This window comes from Herpailurus yagouaroundi, unplaced genomic scaffold, assembly GCF_014898765.1.
Source record: "Herpailurus yagouaroundi ecotype Mexico unplaced genomic scaffold, PumYag 160, whole genome shotgun sequence".
Taxonomy (NCBI): Eukaryota; Metazoa; Chordata; class Mammalia; order Carnivora; family Felidae; genus Herpailurus; species Herpailurus yagouaroundi.
Window position 1 is genome coordinate 20355622 of NW_024412401.1, and position 16604 is coordinate 20372225.

The 16604-nt window shown below is 53.0% G+C and overlaps 2 protein-coding genes across 6 annotated transcripts; both read right to left on the reverse strand.

Annotated features, from left to right (window-relative positions):
* Positions 1-370: 370 nt before the first annotated feature.
* STOML2 (stomatin like 2) lies at positions 371-3691 on the reverse strand. 2 transcript variants are annotated; one of them, XM_040481587.1, is made up of 10 exons: positions 3556-3691; positions 3178-3315; positions 2624-2723; positions 2427-2485; positions 2234-2335; positions 1949-2083; positions 1651-1795; positions 1453-1532; positions 1073-1201; positions 371-651 (listed from the first exon to the last, which is right to left on the reverse strand). In XM_040481587.1, the coding sequence occupies exons 1-10, from the start codon at positions 3598-3600 to the stop codon at positions 514-516; spliced, it is 1071 nt and encodes a 356-aa protein (XP_040337521.1). In that variant the 5' UTR covers positions 3601-3691; the 3' UTR covers positions 371-513. The 2 variants fall into 2 exon arrangements, with proteins under 2 accessions (XP_040337521.1, XP_040337522.1); XM_040481588.1 differs by lacking the exon at positions 3556-3691 and adding an exon at positions 3438-3459.
* A 1062-nt stretch (positions 3692-4753) lies between these two features.
* Positions 4754-16353, reverse strand: ATOSB (atos homolog B). 4 transcript variants are annotated; one of them, XM_040481590.1, is made up of 9 exons: positions 15786-15893; positions 8695-8838; positions 7483-8452; positions 7240-7298; positions 6945-7050; positions 6661-6819; positions 6369-6437; positions 6110-6285; positions 4754-5992 (listed from the first exon to the last, which is right to left on the reverse strand). In XM_040481590.1, exons 3-9 carry the CDS (start codon positions 8374-8376, stop codon positions 5839-5841), a joined length of 1617 nt encoding a protein of 538 aa, XP_040337524.1. In that variant the 5' UTR covers positions 8377-8452; positions 8695-8838; positions 15786-15893; the 3' UTR covers positions 4754-5838. The 4 variants fall into 4 exon arrangements, with proteins under 4 accessions (XP_040337524.1, XP_040337526.1, XP_040337523.1 ...); XM_040481592.1 differs by lacking the exon at positions 15786-15893 and adding an exon at positions 11663-11712; XM_040481589.1 differs by lacking the exon at positions 15786-15893 and adding an exon at positions 11370-11564.
* Between the last annotated feature and the right edge of the window lie 251 nt (positions 16354-16604).

The window sequence follows — 16604 nt, forward strand, 5'->3', positions numbered from 1 at the left end:
GTCTCCGTCTCTCTCTGCCTCTCCTCCGCTCACACTTGGTGTGTATTTCTCTCAAAAATAAATAAAACATTAAATAATAATAATAAATTTAAATAAATAAATAATCCCCACAAATACCCACTCAAATTTATATCCCCATAGTTAGCAAGAAGGGGGACTACACTCCCTGATAGTTCAATAGACACATGGGTTAATCCTCCACCCTATCCCAAAGCTTCTCCTGAAGACAGAAAGGATGATTTACATAAAGTTTACTCTTAGTCATGGAGGAATCAGCTCCCCAGACCTGAGAGAACTGGAGGATGGAAGTGGACATCCAAGGAAAACACTGGTGACTTTCCCAACTTCATTCCCCAATCAAAGAGGACAGTTTCTGGTTTGCCAGTGGCAAGTTTATTACATGATTAAAGTTCAAATAAAAAAATAATAACAAAATCTTGGCAGGGAAGCTAGAGCCAGAGTATGGGAATGCTGTTTCCCTGTCCCCAGCCTCCCTGGCCAAGCCCAGCTCCATTAACTCAGCTTGACTCGATCAAATTCCTCATCAAGACTTGCATCTGTGCCCTGGACATCTCTGCTGCTCCCACTGGAGACTGAATCCTGGGCCCCGGGCACTGGGGCTTTGGTGAGGGCCCCATACACACCCATGGCCTAAAAAAAGGGACAGAGAGAGCCATGAGGACACATGGCAGAAGGCATAGCCCAACCCACCAATAGCTAAAAAGAAAGTGAGGCTGGGGCTAATAAACTTATTTTTCCTTTCTATCTCTCTTGCAAGACTCAAGCTGTAGAGTCGATTCTAGGAATCATAAAAACTATCAGAGCAGGGTTACCCTCAGAATATTGGTACAGATATATCTGCCCCCAAAAAAAGATGTCTCAAGAGCTCCCCTATCTCCAGGGGTGAGGGAGGTATCTCATTCTTAGAAACTTATTCTCTACAGAGACTAACAGAAGGTCTAGGGCTCAGGCTACTCTGAAGGCCTCTATGGTGTCTAAGTTGTGATGGTGGTGACAGGGGTCTCAGTTTCTGGCATTGGTGTCCTGTGCTAGGTCCTCAGGGTACTCTAACCTGAGCCACCATACTGGTGACATCGCCAGGGTTGGACGGCAGCAGGATAGTGTTGGAGTCCTTGGCCAGTTTGGAGAACGCACTGACATACTGCTCAGCCACAGTCAGTGAGGCTGCTGCATCTCCATTCTGTGGCCACAGAAAAAATCAAAGATCACAGTCTTGGAGAAGGAGATGGGTGGGTAGGTGGAGGGGAGGGGAGTAAAGAGTAGTCAGGTTCCTGGAAAGAGAATCAGATCATAATACAGATCACAATACAAGAGAGATCATGTAATCTGGCTCAGCGGAACCCACAAAGGCAGGAACTTCTCCCAAGAGTAGATGAGAAAACCTCTTCCAGTGTCAATTCTTGTCTCCCACCCCACCCAGGGGCCTCTCACATGTTGTGTCAGAGCTGCAGCCAGGATCCGAATAGCTTCAGCCTTAGCCTTGGCCTTGGCCAGAACTGCACTGGCCTCTCCTGGAAGAAAAGAGATGGAGCTTTACTCATGAAGTCAGGGTACCTCAAAGCTCCTGTCCCAGTACCAACCCTCAAAAACCCAAGCCCTCTCCTCCCTCAGCCTCTACCCTCTGCAGACCTGCTGCCTGATTTATTTGTTCAGCCTTTTCTGCCTCGGAGGCCAGGATCTGTGCCTGCTTCTTCCCCTCTGCCACGTTGATGGCTGACTCTCGGGTCCCCTCAGACTCTAGAACTGTGGCCCGTTTCCGCCTCTCTGCCTCCACCTAGAAACCCCCAATGACCCCCATCAACAAAAACCCAGAGTAAATTCTTACACAGACCTGCAATTGTACCCATCATGACAGGGAAGGGAGTCCAAGTCCCCATGAGACTGGAGCATCCTGAAGTCCTCTTCCCCGCCCCTCCCTGGCCCCCACCTGCATCTGCATGGACTCTTTCACCCGGGGTGGCACGTGGATATCCTTGATCTCATAACGGAGGCAGCGAATGCCCCAGCAATCAGCAGCCTGATTGATGGCATCCACAATGCTAGCATTCAGGGACTCCCGCTCCTGGAGAAAGAGAGGTATAAATTCCATGGCTTCAACACACTCATCAGGGATCTAAGCTGAGAAGTGCCACTGACTGATCTTGACTCCCACAAAGGACTGAGAGTGTGAGGGAAGCATCTTCAAACAGTAACTCTGGCTCAGACCCCTTACCCGGAAGACTTTGTCCAGAGAGAGTTTGCCAAGCTCTGATCTCATGGTCGTCTGAGCTAGTTGTGTGACAGCATACTCAGGGTCCTCCACACCATAGCTTGCCTGAAAAGGGCATGGAAAGTGTAAGAAGCTCGAATGCAGGATTTTAGCGGGAAAAGCAACTTAGGAGCTGAATAAACCAAGGAGAAGATACCTTGTATGGGTCCATGATACGTAGATAAAGGACTCCATCGATTTGCAGAGTTACATTGTCTATAGGTACAGGAGCAGGAGAGAAAAGGAGGAAAATCAGGCCTCCAATTTCCGATCAGCTCTTTCTCATGAGCTCTGCATCTCCTGCAACTACAACCTAACGGTCTCAGGGCACCCGTGTCACCCTGCACCCCTCACCGAGAGTCACAGCCGACTGCTCAGGCACGTTGATGACAATTTCCTTGAGACTCTGCACGTATCGGATCCGGTCTAACACAGGGATGAGGATGTTCAAGCCCTGGGAAGAGGAGTCATGGGTCCTCAGAAGGATGGGGGTTGTAGGGTTGAGATCCAAGCTAGGCCTGGAGTGGGTATGGAATGAACATATGGAACATTCCAAGTAAAGCAGAAAGCTGGGCGTGTCAATGGTAGGGAAGTCCAAAAAAGATGGGAATACAAGGCAGGACATCTGAACAAAGGGAACAGTCAAGAGAATGGGAGCCAGCAGAGTAGCAGACAACAGGAGCTGAGGGGGTAGATAGGGGAGATACCCAAGAATGGGGCTTGTGTAATGCTAGAGCAACACCCAAAGGTGGTAACATGGGTTCAGCAGCCTGGGCCCTGCCAGGTCTGGCCAGGGGAGCTGAAAGCCAAAAGTGGGCGCAGGCTCCAATGAGATCCCAACCCATCCGCCCATATGGTGAGGGAATTCGGCATCAGGGTGGCCCTGAGTGGGCAGAAGAGGTTCTCACAGGCTCCAGGATCCGGTGGAATCGGCCCATTCGCTCTACCACCCAGGCCTCTTGCTGCGGCACAAACAGTACCACGGTGTTTCGGGGCAATCCAGAGGAGGCGCGACGCGGAGCACGGCCAGAAGCCTGCACGGAGCCCTATCGAGAAGACGAGGATTAGCAGAGACCCCAGCCGGCGGGCCACATCGCCCTTCTCGGCGCCTGTCCAGAGAGCATCTCCTTAAACCGCGACCCTAAAGGGTCCTCGGAGAGGAACTCACGTGGGTACTGTGACCTCTGACCCTAGTTCTCTCCCCAAAGTTAGAATCCTGCTCCTTCCCAGGTAAGGATCCAGGTGATCTCTGGCAGGACCCTTGGAGAAGGTTCCCTCGCACTCACCCTCAGCAAAAGGGCCCCAGTGCCCCGCGCAGCGCGCGCCAGCATTTCCCACGACCACAGGACCTCCGGAACCAACGAGACGGTGAGCAGAGAGGTCACTCTAGAAAACCGGACCTGAGCCTTTCCTCCCGTATTTCCACTCCCCCAGACGTACTTCCGGCCGTCTCCGTTCTCCCGCCCCCCCACCCCAACTTCAGCCAATCAGCTTAACTTGAACAGAAGCGTGTATCAAGTTGTTCCCTGGGATTTGTAGACCAGCTAGAGAAGGCACAAGGCTGAAACTTGTTCTGGTTCTCTTTGATCAAGCTCAAGATCCCGGACATGGTGACCATGGAGTCTATTTTCCGCTTGCAAGTGTCCCAGAAACACCTCCCACCGAGTTCTTTACCTCCACCCGAGACTCAGTTTACCCTTCTGAGCGTATAAACGGCTTCGTCACCATAGCGACCAAGGGATTGGCGCTCTTTGCCATGGTTGCCATAGTGACATTGTCAGGTAGTCCTGCTGTGTTGTACCCAGCCCTCCCACTGGGGACTGACCCCATTCCCGTTGCCACAGTGATTGGGCCTAACATTGCCTGGTGATTGGACTGAGATTTCCCCCTCCCCTCTTCTCCCCAGGCACCGTAGCTTTTTCTACCTCTTCCTAGTCAGTCTATCAGGCCTGATCCCCTTACAGAGTCCAGCACATAGCCCCTACATTCAGGCTTCTCTGGATCATGTCACTCTGCACACATCCCTGATGTCTGGCACATCTTTTAAGAGACTTGCAGAATCACCCCCATTTTACATTTCAGGGCACTTAAGTTCAGAGGTGCTAAAATCGGTAACAATAGAACTAGTTTGGGAATGTAGATCCACATTCAGAGGGCTCAGCTTTTATGGCTGAACCTTTCTCACCACCCCACCCCACCCCATTATCTGAAAAGAGCAAGGACCAGATCCTAAGAATAATTAGGGCCTTGCCTAAGACCTCATGGCCTCAGACCTCAGGCCCCTCTGGGAGAAAGGGCAGAGTCTGAGCTCCAGTTAGACCCTCCATCCCCATTCCCATATTCTCCCCAACAGAAAAAGTAGGGTTTAGCTCAAGTTTCCAAACAAGAATTTATTCTTTCTTTATTGTTGTTGTTTCCTGAAAAAAAGTACCAGGTACAATTTTTTCATTTCTTTTTCTTTCTTCTTTCTTTTCTTTTCTTTTCTTTTTTTTTTTTTTTTTTGTTCAAGTTTCAAGCAATTGCTTGTTCCCCTCAGCCAGCCCCAGGAGTCAGGACTAAGGCTGGGTCAGAGTCTGGTGTGGGGAATGGGGTAGTTGGGAAATCACATGACTGAGTTTGAGGTGTGCCCCTCATCCCAGCTGAGGTAGGTGGGTCAGAGTCTGGCCAGGTGAGAGGAGGCACCCCAGTCCTTGGCCCTGACTCTGCCCCCAGAACACCTTCCTCAGTCAGGACCCCAAAGCAAGGAGACCCAGGCAGGAGGAGAGGGTCAACTGGAGTCTGGAGTCTTAGATCAGGCATGGTTAACCTCTGTGTGTGTGCATGCATGCAAGCTCTCTTTCTCACACACACCACACGAATAAAAGCTTGTATGTGTGTGCGTGTGTGCGCAGACACATGGACACACACACACACACACACACACACACACACACACACACACAAGTTGGCTTTCAGAGGGGTCAGAGGGTAGGGGAAGTGAAAGGTATAGGGAAGGTATAGGGAAGGACAGGGGAAGCTGAGTCTTTGGCTAGGGACTCAGTCCTTCTGGGATAACCTCTCTGCCCTCAGCTGAGAAAGAACAGTTCTCCCCCAACCCCCACATCAGCTTCTTCAACTCCTGAGCTTGGAGCAATATCTGAGAGTGGGAAAGGATGAGGGGCAATGCCAATTATCAGGTTTGGGAGGTTACCAAGGCAATCCAATTTGAATAAATTATAAATTAAAAATAAATAAAATAATAAGTGGCCCCTGCCCAGGACAGGGAGGCAACGCTGGCATGACTTGCCTGGGAACTTTAGACAACCTCAGGGTAGCTCCTTGTCTCCCCACTACCTAAGTTGGCCTGGGAAATCCAAGGGAGTGGGAGGCACATGGAGTACCCAGAGTAGAGCAGAGTGTGGTAAGGATCGGAGGCTTTAAACACCCAAATAATCGATTTGGGCATGAGCATGGTGAGGGCTTTAATTCAAGCCTAAAGGGTCTTTTGCCACCTTTCCACGTATTTGCTCTGTCCAGGATGGAGCAGGATGGGTAGGTACTTGGCCCACATGGGTTCAGGGCACTGGCAATCAGGGCAAAGGTGAATAACGTGGATTGTGAGGGGACTCAGTCACTGCCTGCAGTTCGTAGGGGAGCCCTGTGTCCAGTTCCAGGCTCCGGCGGGAAAAAAGCAGGCGGATGTCTCCATGCAGGCTTAAGCGGCCTGAGCGGGAGCTCCGGAACCTGGGGGACAACAGGGTGATCAAAGAAAGAATCCAGATAGTAGATAAGCCAGATAACCTGGGGTGGGGAAAATCCTTTCCCTGGGCCTCCCCAGCTGCCCCAGGGCCCTGTCCTCACCTGAGGTGCAGCAAGTAGCAGAGGAGGCGGCAGGTGGGGCTAGCATTTCCCTCCTCACCCACAGGCACCAAAAAGAGGCGATGGCGCAGGAAGGTCATGTGGGCAGCAGGCATGTCCGAGAAGTCAAAGGTCACAAGGAACATCTTCACCACAGTCTGGTTGGGGTTAAATAAGGTCTGGGGGCAGGACAGGCAAAGTTGGTAGGGCCTAGGGGCTGTTTTCCTCTCCCCACTCCCACTGCCCCTCAGGGAAAACTTACCACTTGGATGGTGCCCATCTTGGGCACGCTGTAACCCTTCCTCCCCAGGGGATTCAGGTCCACGACACCCTAGGAAGGTCATGGAGCCATCAGCTAAGATGGGGTCTAGGAGAGCTTTGAATACTCATCCATCTCCATAATCTCTCACTCTGGGCCTAGCCCTTGCCCCACACTAGAGTTCTCCCCACCAGGCTCTGAACTCTCTCCTAGGTGAGAACACCTAAAGAATCCTTCCTGCTATCCATCCCTCACCCTCCTCACAAGCTAACTTTGGGTTGAGGTCAGGTCATACCAGGAAGGGAGCCGGGGCATTTTGCTCAGAAACATCAAAGAAGGTGACAGTGACAGGCAGGGTGACATGCTGGGGGCAGTAGGATCCACTAGCTCCAATCTCTGCCGTGAAGCCCTCAATGTGGCCAGATGGTGCAAAGCGTCCTCGCAGCAATGATTCCTGGGGTTGAGATGGGGAAAGCATATTATGAGACAGATGCCAGCTATTTTCCTTACCCATCCAGGCCACACTCTACCATCTCACTTTCCCCAAGGCCCCCAATCACAGAATCCAAGGGGAACTACCTCAAAGTTGCCAAGCAGGGTACGGCTGACAGCAGGGGTAGGAACAGGGGAGGCACTGGGGGGGCTCAGCAGGCCTGGCCCCTTCCGGAGGCTTCGAAGGGAGCTCCTGGTAGGGGAGGGACACACAGTACATTGGCTTGAAGTATTCTGGTATGCTTACTCATGTCCTTGGGCTCACCCTTTGCCACCATCAAGGGCTCCTGCCCTGGGTTCCCCTACCCTGCAGTCAGAAAAAGGATTATAGACTTTTGCCCCACTTGCAGGGATAGAGCAGAGGAAGAAGCTGATCACTTACAGCTTCAGGCGACGGGCACCTTTCAGCCTCCGCCCCATGGGACTGCAGTCTGTTGGGTCCTATGGAAAGGAAAGATTACAGAAAAAGATTGGGTGGAGGTCAGGCATGTTTGGAAGCAGGACCTCATTACAAGCTCTCAAAGGAACATCTGGGGCCCCCCCCCCCCCCCCCACTCCTCAGGCCTTCACCTTTTCCCACACACATATCTACTTAAGAATAGACCATCCCCTTCTCCTGGATTACCAGCACAGGCTCCTTGGGCCCAGGCAGCAGATGGCTCCAGAAGGGTGTGGCTTTGGCATCAGAACTGTTGGCAGCAGGAGGGTGGCCCAGGGTTCCCCGGCGCCTCCGAGGGGCTGGCCCCTCATCCTCAGAGCTGACATCCAGGGCTTCTCCAGCAGGAAGCAACCTTCGCTTGGTGGGGCAGGGGCCTGGAGGTCCAGGGCCAGGGGGTGTGTGCTCGGGACTGTGCCCATTGGCAGTGCTAGGGGACTCCCTAGGCCAAGGGCTACCCCCGTTGCCCACCCCAGCCACTGGGCTCTTACCCCCTATTTGTGCAAGACTGTGCAAATCAGTGTCAAATGTGTGCAGCTGGCCCAGAGGGGCTGGCCCTGGGGACTCCCCCAGGGACCCCTGTGCCCCTGGATCTGGGGAAGCCCAGTCTCTGGTGTGCAAACTATTGCAGGAAGCATTTGATGGGGGACAAGGGGGACTCTGGGCCCCTGAAGTCCAAGGTGAGGTGGAGCTACCTCCCTGTTCCACAACACAGAGGCCATGGTGACAGAAATGCTGGCTGGCCAGCCCCAGTCCCAGCCCCAGTCCCTCTGGGCCTAGTAGCCCCACAGTAGATGGTTCTTCAGGGGGTAGTCCCTCTCTGGCCCCCAGCCCAGGGCCTCTCTTCAGCTCCCTGGTAACCTCAGTGGGTGGGGCCGGCCGTTTCAGGGCCCTGTGAGGCTCAGAGGCACCAGCTGGAGGGGAAAAGATGGATACCTGGTAGACCCCGGGGGATGTTGCCCCCCCTGCTGGGCTGTAGCCCATGAGCAGGCTACCCTGGAGGGCCCCCTGCCTGACTGCAGGCTGCGAAGGGCCAGCCTCTGGTTCTGAGGATGAAGACGGCTCCGCCTGCACGTGGCGCATGAAGCCCCCCCTTGGGTCAGGGGGGCCCCCCCACACAGCCTTTATGCTGGGCCTGGGCTGGGGGGCCTGGGGACATCTGTAGAAGAAAAGAAGAAAAGGTGATCAGAAGAATCATTGGGTCTTCTCCCTTCCACCTGAGTTGCAGATCCTCCTCTGGCCTGAAGAGGTGACCTTGTGGGTTTCCTTGGGGTGAAGGTGTCCAAATCCCCAGATGGATTAATGGAGTATAGAGGACAATCCCAGAACTTCTGAGAGGATGGCATGTTTAGCACAGGGTTCTCACTGGACCTGCTTCCCCTCCCTTTCCCCAGCACTCACCCCGATGAAGAGGCCTTAAGCCTAGCCGTGTGTTCCCTCTTCCTGACTGATGCCTTGCTCTCCTAGCTTGCAGTCTGGTCCATTCCCGCTGCACTGGCAAGGTGACTGCCACCATTCCGTGCAGCTCTTGGGCTCAGCTGGACCCTAAGGAAAGGAGAACAGACATTAAGCCAGGATCTCTGGTGCCAGTGGCAAGACTCCTGTCCAGTTGTGGGCTATCAGAGTACCCTCCAGGATATCCTTCTCCCATATGAAAAGCTCTTCAGAAACAGAAGGTGTAGTCTTGGGATCCAGAGCCCAGAGGGCAGAGCTAGGTTACCTACGGAGTCAGAGAGAGGCAGATCTAGGTTCAGGGTAATAGGAGGTAAGAAGTTGTGGCAGGATCACCATTTATCAGGGCCACCAGCTGAGGGGCTTCTGCCCTGAGTGTGAGGGGGAATGCAATACCCCAAGATTCAAGAGAACTCCAATGCCAACTGAGAGATGGTCAGAGTAAGAATTCAGCCCTCCTAGTCAAGGTTGTATAACTCCTTCCTTAAAGTCTCTCTCCAAAGGACAAATGCTACTCCGGAGCCCTAAGGAGAGAGGTCTTGCAGAAAGTCCTACCCCAGGGGCACTCCTCACAGACACAAACCTCAGGTCAGCTCAAAGGCAGCCCTTTGGCCTTAAACACATTACCCCCAGCAGTCTGTCCCTTTAACAGGAGGCAACAAATCTAATCAAGTGGAGGAGGAGTGGAGAAGGCAATGCCAGAAGGCACTTTCCAGGACCTCCCCTCCCCCTAGGCCCTGCAAGCTAGAGATAAGGCAGTGGCAGTCAGATAGCTGGAAGCAAGTAGGACTACCTCTCCACTTAGCCACATGTTCAGCACCCAAAAACCCAAACCACTGTTTTCCTGCCAGGACTAAAGACTTTCTTTATTGACTAGTCCACCCTCAGGAGTCCATACTGGGTGAGAGGAATGTCAAATTGAAGGCCATATTCCTTTATGGGAGGAAATCTTCTCCTTTGCTTCTCCTTTGGGCAGTAGCCTATGCTGCCTGCCATCCACAGTATCTTTTCCCCTTCAAAGAATGTCCCCTGTATACCTACCTAAGCCCTCTCCTTCCTCCTTGGCTAGGCCAAATGCCATTCCCTCCAGAAAGCCTACTCTGTCCACCCTAGACCACATCTCTCTCCTGAGACTTCACCTAAGGCAGTGTCACTATCTAATACAACCCAGTGACAATTTTGCTTGTTCTTATAGGTAAGAAATCTCCTAGACAGACCAGGGGGTTCTTAAGGATAGTTCTGTTCGCTCCTCTGCCAAACTCTCAGTACAGGAGTAAGCACATGGCAGGACTCAAAAAAGTAGAATGCAAGCCCCAGAGATCTTGGCATCAGTCCTAGCAGTGAAGAGAAAAGCTCCCAGAATTAGAGAAGTAGAGAGATTACTTGTATAGGGAGAATCAGCAATAACAGAGGTGGAAATGGGGGACAGGGAGAAAGGGAGAGATTTACACACTGGGGACTGGAAAGCTCTCCTACACCAAGTTCTTATCATTGCACCCCACATTACCTTATTTCACCAAGTTCTCATGAGAAATGGGATCCCTAGAAAATTCTGGTTCCCTGTGGTGGGTGGGGTGTCTGGAAAGGGCAGAACTCCAATGACAGCACTGTCAGAGGGTAGGTACAACCTGTATTCATCTCTACCTTCCTTTCCTCTACTCAAGCCATACAGGTTGAGGAAGGTCCTTTTCCTTAGCACCCCACCCCTGGTCATCCAAGTTGGCCTCTGGAGCCATTGCCCTGGGGAAGGCAGGTGATGACATGATGCCCTACTTGACCCCAGCATGCCTGGCATCTGCTCATTACCCCAGAGCCCTCTAAGTTCCTGACTTGTCAATGAGAAGCTCTAAGACGCACTTCCCTGCCACCCAGCCTGTCTGGCTCTAGACCATGGCTTCGAGCTGACTCATGGGGCAGGACTGTGGAAGAGGGGGGCAGGGTAGGCCAAACCTCACTCTCTGTGCAGGGGGTGGGCAGCAGCTGGCATCAAACAGCTGTGCCAGGCTATGGCTGGCAAGGACTACAGTTCCCAACATTCCCAAGGAGCAAGGCCAGCAAAAACACCAAATCCCAGAATACCATGGGTTCTGTACCTCAGACACCTGCTAGGCCTGGGAGGTGGGGTAGGTGGGTATTGGTACAGGTACAACTCCCAGACTCACTCTCCCCTTTCCTTCAGTATTAAAGGTATCTATTTCTACACTGATCTAGGAGGGTGGCAGGAAGGAGAATTCCTCTCCATGTGCTTTCTACCCTCATCCTGTTCAGAGAGAACTGCCAGCCACTCCACATTTTGTTCCTATACATGTCCACACAAACTAGCGGAGCTACTCCCATGGACCACCACTGTGGGTAGGAAGGTCAACCTCTGGTCTCCAACCCACCCCTTGACTGCTGACCTAAAGCCCTCTACCCTTAATGGAGAGACCAGATGTCAGCACCTCCTCCAAACTGAGTCCAGCAGACTCACCCCTTCCGCTGGACTCCTTGTTCTGGATGATGCCCCCAACCCCTACTTAGTCTCCCAGGTCCATTCTCACCCCTCTCCTCCCCAGAGCCTGGGACAGGCCCCATTCTATACTGGAGCTTCGGAGATTTGCTCTTTCCCCCTAGCACACACTCACCCCGCTCTTAAATTGGCTCCGCCGCGGCGGCCGCTGCTCCGGGCCCTTCCGTCCCGTCCCGGTCCCTCCCCTCGAATCCCGGGTCCTCCCCGCCACGGGCCCCCAACCCAGACAAAGGGTGGCTCACGCAGAGCCCTGCTTTGCTAGGCTGTTCTCTGTTCAGCTTCGTGTGCAACACTAGCGGGACCTGGCGCCCGCAGCCCCCCAGCCGCTGCCGCACCCCTCCCCGCGACTGTCCCTCCCCGTGGCCGCCCCGGCTCAGTGCTGTCGACTCCGCTGCCCCTCTGACTCACAGGCCATTTCCTACCAGCTGATGGGGCCGCCCGCCCCGCCCAGCGCCCCAACACCCCAGCCGCAGCGGCCGTGGCCGCCACGCCCCCCTAAGACCACGCCCTCCGCGGGCAGCGACCATATTCATTGGCCCATAGGAGTCCAGCCTCTCCACGACCTCAAGTGTGAGGCACGCCCCCTCCAAGAGACACACGCCCATTGGTCCACAAGGGGGCAGGCCTACCCGTATCGCCCCGCCCATCTCTTTAACCCCTCAATTGCTGGAATCCAAAGGATCTCCCAGCCCTGCCAATTTAACCCTTTCGAAGGTGTAGGCCTCCCACTGCTCACCTCCGCCCTTCCTTTTCCGAAGGTGTTTAATAGGACGCCCTAGGGCTTTCAAAGACAAAGTTCCGCAATCTCCAAAATCAGCCTGCTCTTCCCTCACCAGACCCCAAATATCCCCACTCTCATTCATCTCTCCCTTTCTTGCAAACCTGAGCTTCAAACACCAGAGTACTGCTGAAGTCTAGAAAGCTTCCTTTATGCCAGAGCAGATGAAAAAGTTCTGAAGTGGGATCTTATCTCCTTCCATTGAGAAATGGTATTCTTCCTTCTCTTACTTTTTATTAATTTTCTTTTGCCTTCGTTAGAGGGGCCTCAAGAATTCCTGAGATAGGGATACATTTTAATTCAGGGACCTAAACATCCTTTTTTGTGTCTCTGAACTATCATTCTGAGATCAGGCTGCTTCATTCCTTCTACAGTATTCTTTCTATTCATAGGAGACGGAGCACCCAGGGGAAGTGGGATAGAAAGGCTTCTGCCATGAGTGGGGGGATGTGCCCAACTCTTGTGATGGAGCTCCCTCCCATGACTCACAGCTCCCTCGAAACTCCCCACCCTCCCCCTGAGTCACTGGGCTCTAGGCTGGGCCCAGAAACAGCCAAACTAAGTGGCAGCAGAACCAGCATTCCTAATTCTTTAAATGACCTATTCTTTAAATGACCAGGATGGAAACTTCTATAAGGAGTAAGCATTAAAAGATGCTCTTTACAGGGGCTGCTTTAGGGGTAAGCTAAGAAAATTGGTACCTTTTCCTCTGAACTTGTTGACAAGTTAGTTTCCAAACTTAGGAAGCTTTTTCTGTCAGTCTTCCACAGAAGCAAGGAAATACCAGAGTCAAAAGAGGGAAGACTCAAACCAAAGCCTGGCATAGGCCAGGGCAGGTTGCCAATTATGCCTCTAGAAGGGGAGTCCATTCTTCCATAGTTCAGAGGCTACAGAAGGCCCAAGGTCCTTGTTTCTACCTTGCCTGTGCTGTAGGCCCCAAGGGCCCTGAGGTTGTCACTGGATAGTAGAAAAAAAAAAAAAAAAAGGCTCCCCTTTCCCTACTTCCTCCTTGTGCACTAGATTCAGGAAGGACAAGTAAGAGGGGCGCTTGGGTGGCTCAATCTGTTGAGTGGGCTCTGTGCTAACAGCTCAGAGCCTGGAACCTGCTTTGGATTCTGTGTCTCCCTCTTTCTCTGCCCTTCTGCCATTCATGCTCTCTCTCTCTCTCAAAAATAAATAAACATAAAGAAAAATTAAAAAAAAAAAAAAAAAAAAAAGGAAGGACAAGTAAGTAACCCTTCCTCTATGCTCCCTTCTTCTCACCTCAGACCAGAGAGAAAAACCCTGAAAAAGAATCCATTTCCATTTGCCATGGACTGATTTATTTGTTGGTTCCCTAATGCTAAGGAATAGGATTCTGGAAATTTTCAAAATTCTGAACAAAATTGCAAAAAGCAAGAGCTTACTCCCTTTAGTAAAAACTTACTAGGAAGACAAATAGACACAGAACACTACAGGAAAGTGATAGTCCCTTGATGACCCCAGAGAACAGGCAGTAAGTTCTGTCTTACTGCCACTAACATAGACCCAGGCCTCAGTTACCTGCAAAAGGCAGGGGGGCAGTAGCTCAGTGGGAAGGATCAAAGATGTTCTAGGCCTCCGTGTGCCCTAGGAAAGCAGCATGGTACAATCAAGAGGCCTTATCTAGCTGCTGTCCTTTATTTTTTTCATAGCAGTTATCACCAGGTGCTCCCCCCCACCCCCCACACACATGCATTTCTTTCTACTCGTTAGAATGGAAGCTATAGGAGAGCAGCAATGTTGTTTTGTTCATGCTGGTATTCCCAGAATCAACCTCAGTGCCTGGCACATAATAGCTGCTCAATAAAGGTTGGCTGAAAGAAATGATGAGCCCTGGGCTGAGGGAACAGCAAACAGAAGACATAGGTCCTAATACCTGCTCTTTCACTGTGAGACCAGAGAAAGTCACAGTGTCTTTGGCTGTAAATTTTCAACCCTGTAAGATTAGAGGTTTGTATAAACTATAGTTGAGGGCTTCTGCAACTCTGGCCTTATACTGCTATGATTCTAATGGCTATTGTTCACTCAAATCCATTTTCAGAGGATGGACACAAGTTTCTGAATGCTCTCCTGCTTGTATTGAAGCAGAGAAGCTATATAGTCCAGCCTCAGCACAGCAAACTAATGCCCTTTCTCTTTACGCCCCACCCACTCATACAAATGCCTCAGTCCTTAGGAAGCTGGAGTGTTTGCCCTAGGCCCGCCTCTCTGAGAGACAGTCTGGGAAGCTGTGTTGCCATAGCAATCAGCTCCTCCTCAAAAGGCTTCAGCCTGCCCTCCCTTACCCCACCCTACCCTACGGCTTTGTCTGGCCTCAGCACCCCCTCCCTCCCCAGCCAGTCTCTCAGCTAGGAGGAGGGTTGGCTTGGGGCCCCTTTCAGTAACAGTCATACTCATCCAGCCACTGTGTGGAAGGCAGGCCTTTTTTCAGTCTCTCAACTAGCCCAGGGACAAATAGAACTTTGGCACTATATCAAGTCCCCTCAGGGAACCTGAGGAACTCCCAAGAGGATTAGGCCCTAGTATCAGTTCTGACCATCAGCCTCCCAGCCAGGAGTGTGGGGAGCTATTCTCTCTTCCTCTTCCAGCTGAGGCTGGAACCTCATATCCCTTCTGGAGTTCAGTCTGCAATAGTAGTTCACCTCTCAAAACAAACATCAAAGACTCAATAATTTCCACCTTTCCCACAGAAGCCGATTTTTGAGGGTTCTAGGGTTCCCCACCCAGGAGAAGGAAAAGGGTGGGGAAAATAACTTTGTGGCCAGTGGTAAAAATGTAGCTGCCAGTCACTTGTGGGGGCTGTTGGGAGAGATCTTGGCAGTAGTGGGATGAGGTCTGGGCCTTGCAGCTGGTTACTAGGTCCTGTGGCCATTGAGCACAAAGCTCCTAGACGGGCAAGTCCCAGGCCAGGCCCCAGGGCGAGGAAGGAAGTGGGAAATGAGCACACCCAGAGCAGAGGGCAGGGCAAAGTGGGGGAGGGGGAAGACAGGGACGAAGGCAGCCTTCTGGGAGGAACAGGAACTAGAGTGGGGGTTAACAGGAACACCAGCTAGGGGAAGAAACTCCAGTCTCAGCCAGCCAGATCCAAAGCAGACTGAGGAGACAGTCACAGAAGACCTAGCAGCAAGTGAGGCCTGGATCCTCCCTAAGAGTGCTCAGGCCTGAAGGTGTAATTAGGAGCCAAGGAGCCAGGAGCACTATGGACTGGTTTCTTCATTCCACTAATCCCATCATGCCATTCCTAGAACACAGTACACAAACCTCTTCCTGGAGTCTTTACAAAGCCAGGAGACCTTCTCAAAGCACTAGGGGTTCTTCCCCCCTCATTTGGGGCCTACAGCCTCTTTCCCTCACATAGTGCCCATTCTCTGCACAGTCCCTCTGTCTCTCCCACACTCTGGACCACCAGCTCTTCATCATACAGCACCTGCTTTCCCCAAAGCACTTCACATCCCCTCCCCCTCAAGCATGGCCAGGCTCCAACCCTCCACATCAGACAGACTTGCCCTCTCACACTGTACCTCCAACCTCCACAAAGCACTCCCTTACAAGGGACCCTGGAGAATGCACCTGCTTACCCACACGGTGAGCCCCCAAGTCCTCCCCCAACTCTGTCTTCCTCCCCCGCAGCAGTCCTCATATTCTCTCTTTCCTTAACGTGGCCCCCACCTCATGTTTGCCCAAGCGCACCCCCATTCTTGTCCCTTCTTCCACGCGCACCCCACCCCACACCTGTAGTTCCGTGAGTCCCGTTGCACCTGAGGAGGTAGTGGGGTTGAGGCAGTTAGAGAGAGGCCCTAGCTGCAGCCTCGGCCTACAAACCTCACCCCTTCTGCCCGAGCCCCGCCCCCGCAACGCCCAGGCCCACCCCTTCCCTTGTCCCACCTCCCACCTTCTCGGGGCCCAGCCTCTTTCCTAGTTTCTTTAATTCCTCTGGCTCCTCCCCTGTAACACAGGCCCCGCCCCTCTCTAGCTCCGCCCCTTCTAGCCTTTTCTGCGTCTTCCCAGAACATCCGCCTGTCCTTAGCCCCTTCCTTGGTCCCCACCCCCTTGTGGTCTCTCCGCCTTTCTCTAGGATCCGCCCTCTCTCGGATTCCAGCCTGGTAGAACCCAGGCCAGGCCCTTTTCCACCGCGAGCCCCAGTCGGTCTCAAGGACTCTCCTACCCCCGCCCCTTCTCCCTTTCGCCTCACCCGGGCGCCGGCGCTCCTGCCGGATCCGCTGGCTCTGATTGGCGGCGACGGCCCCAATGGATGGCGGAGGAGACAAAGTGATGGCTGCAGGTCGCCTGAGGTCCCACCCCGGCCACGTGCGGCTTCTGTGATGACAGGTCTAGAGGGGCGGGGCCTTGGCCTGGGTGCCGGCCTAGACTGACCGGATCGGGCGGGGGGGGGGAGGTTGGGGAGTCGGAGCTGGCATCAAAGCGCTAGCCTGAGGGCACTGAGCCTGAGATTGGGGCTCTCCCCAAGCTTTCGCGCTGGTGTGAGCTGCCCGCGGAACTTGAGCCTTTTTGTGGTGACGTCTGGGTTCGCGCGCACATTTGCCCTAATGG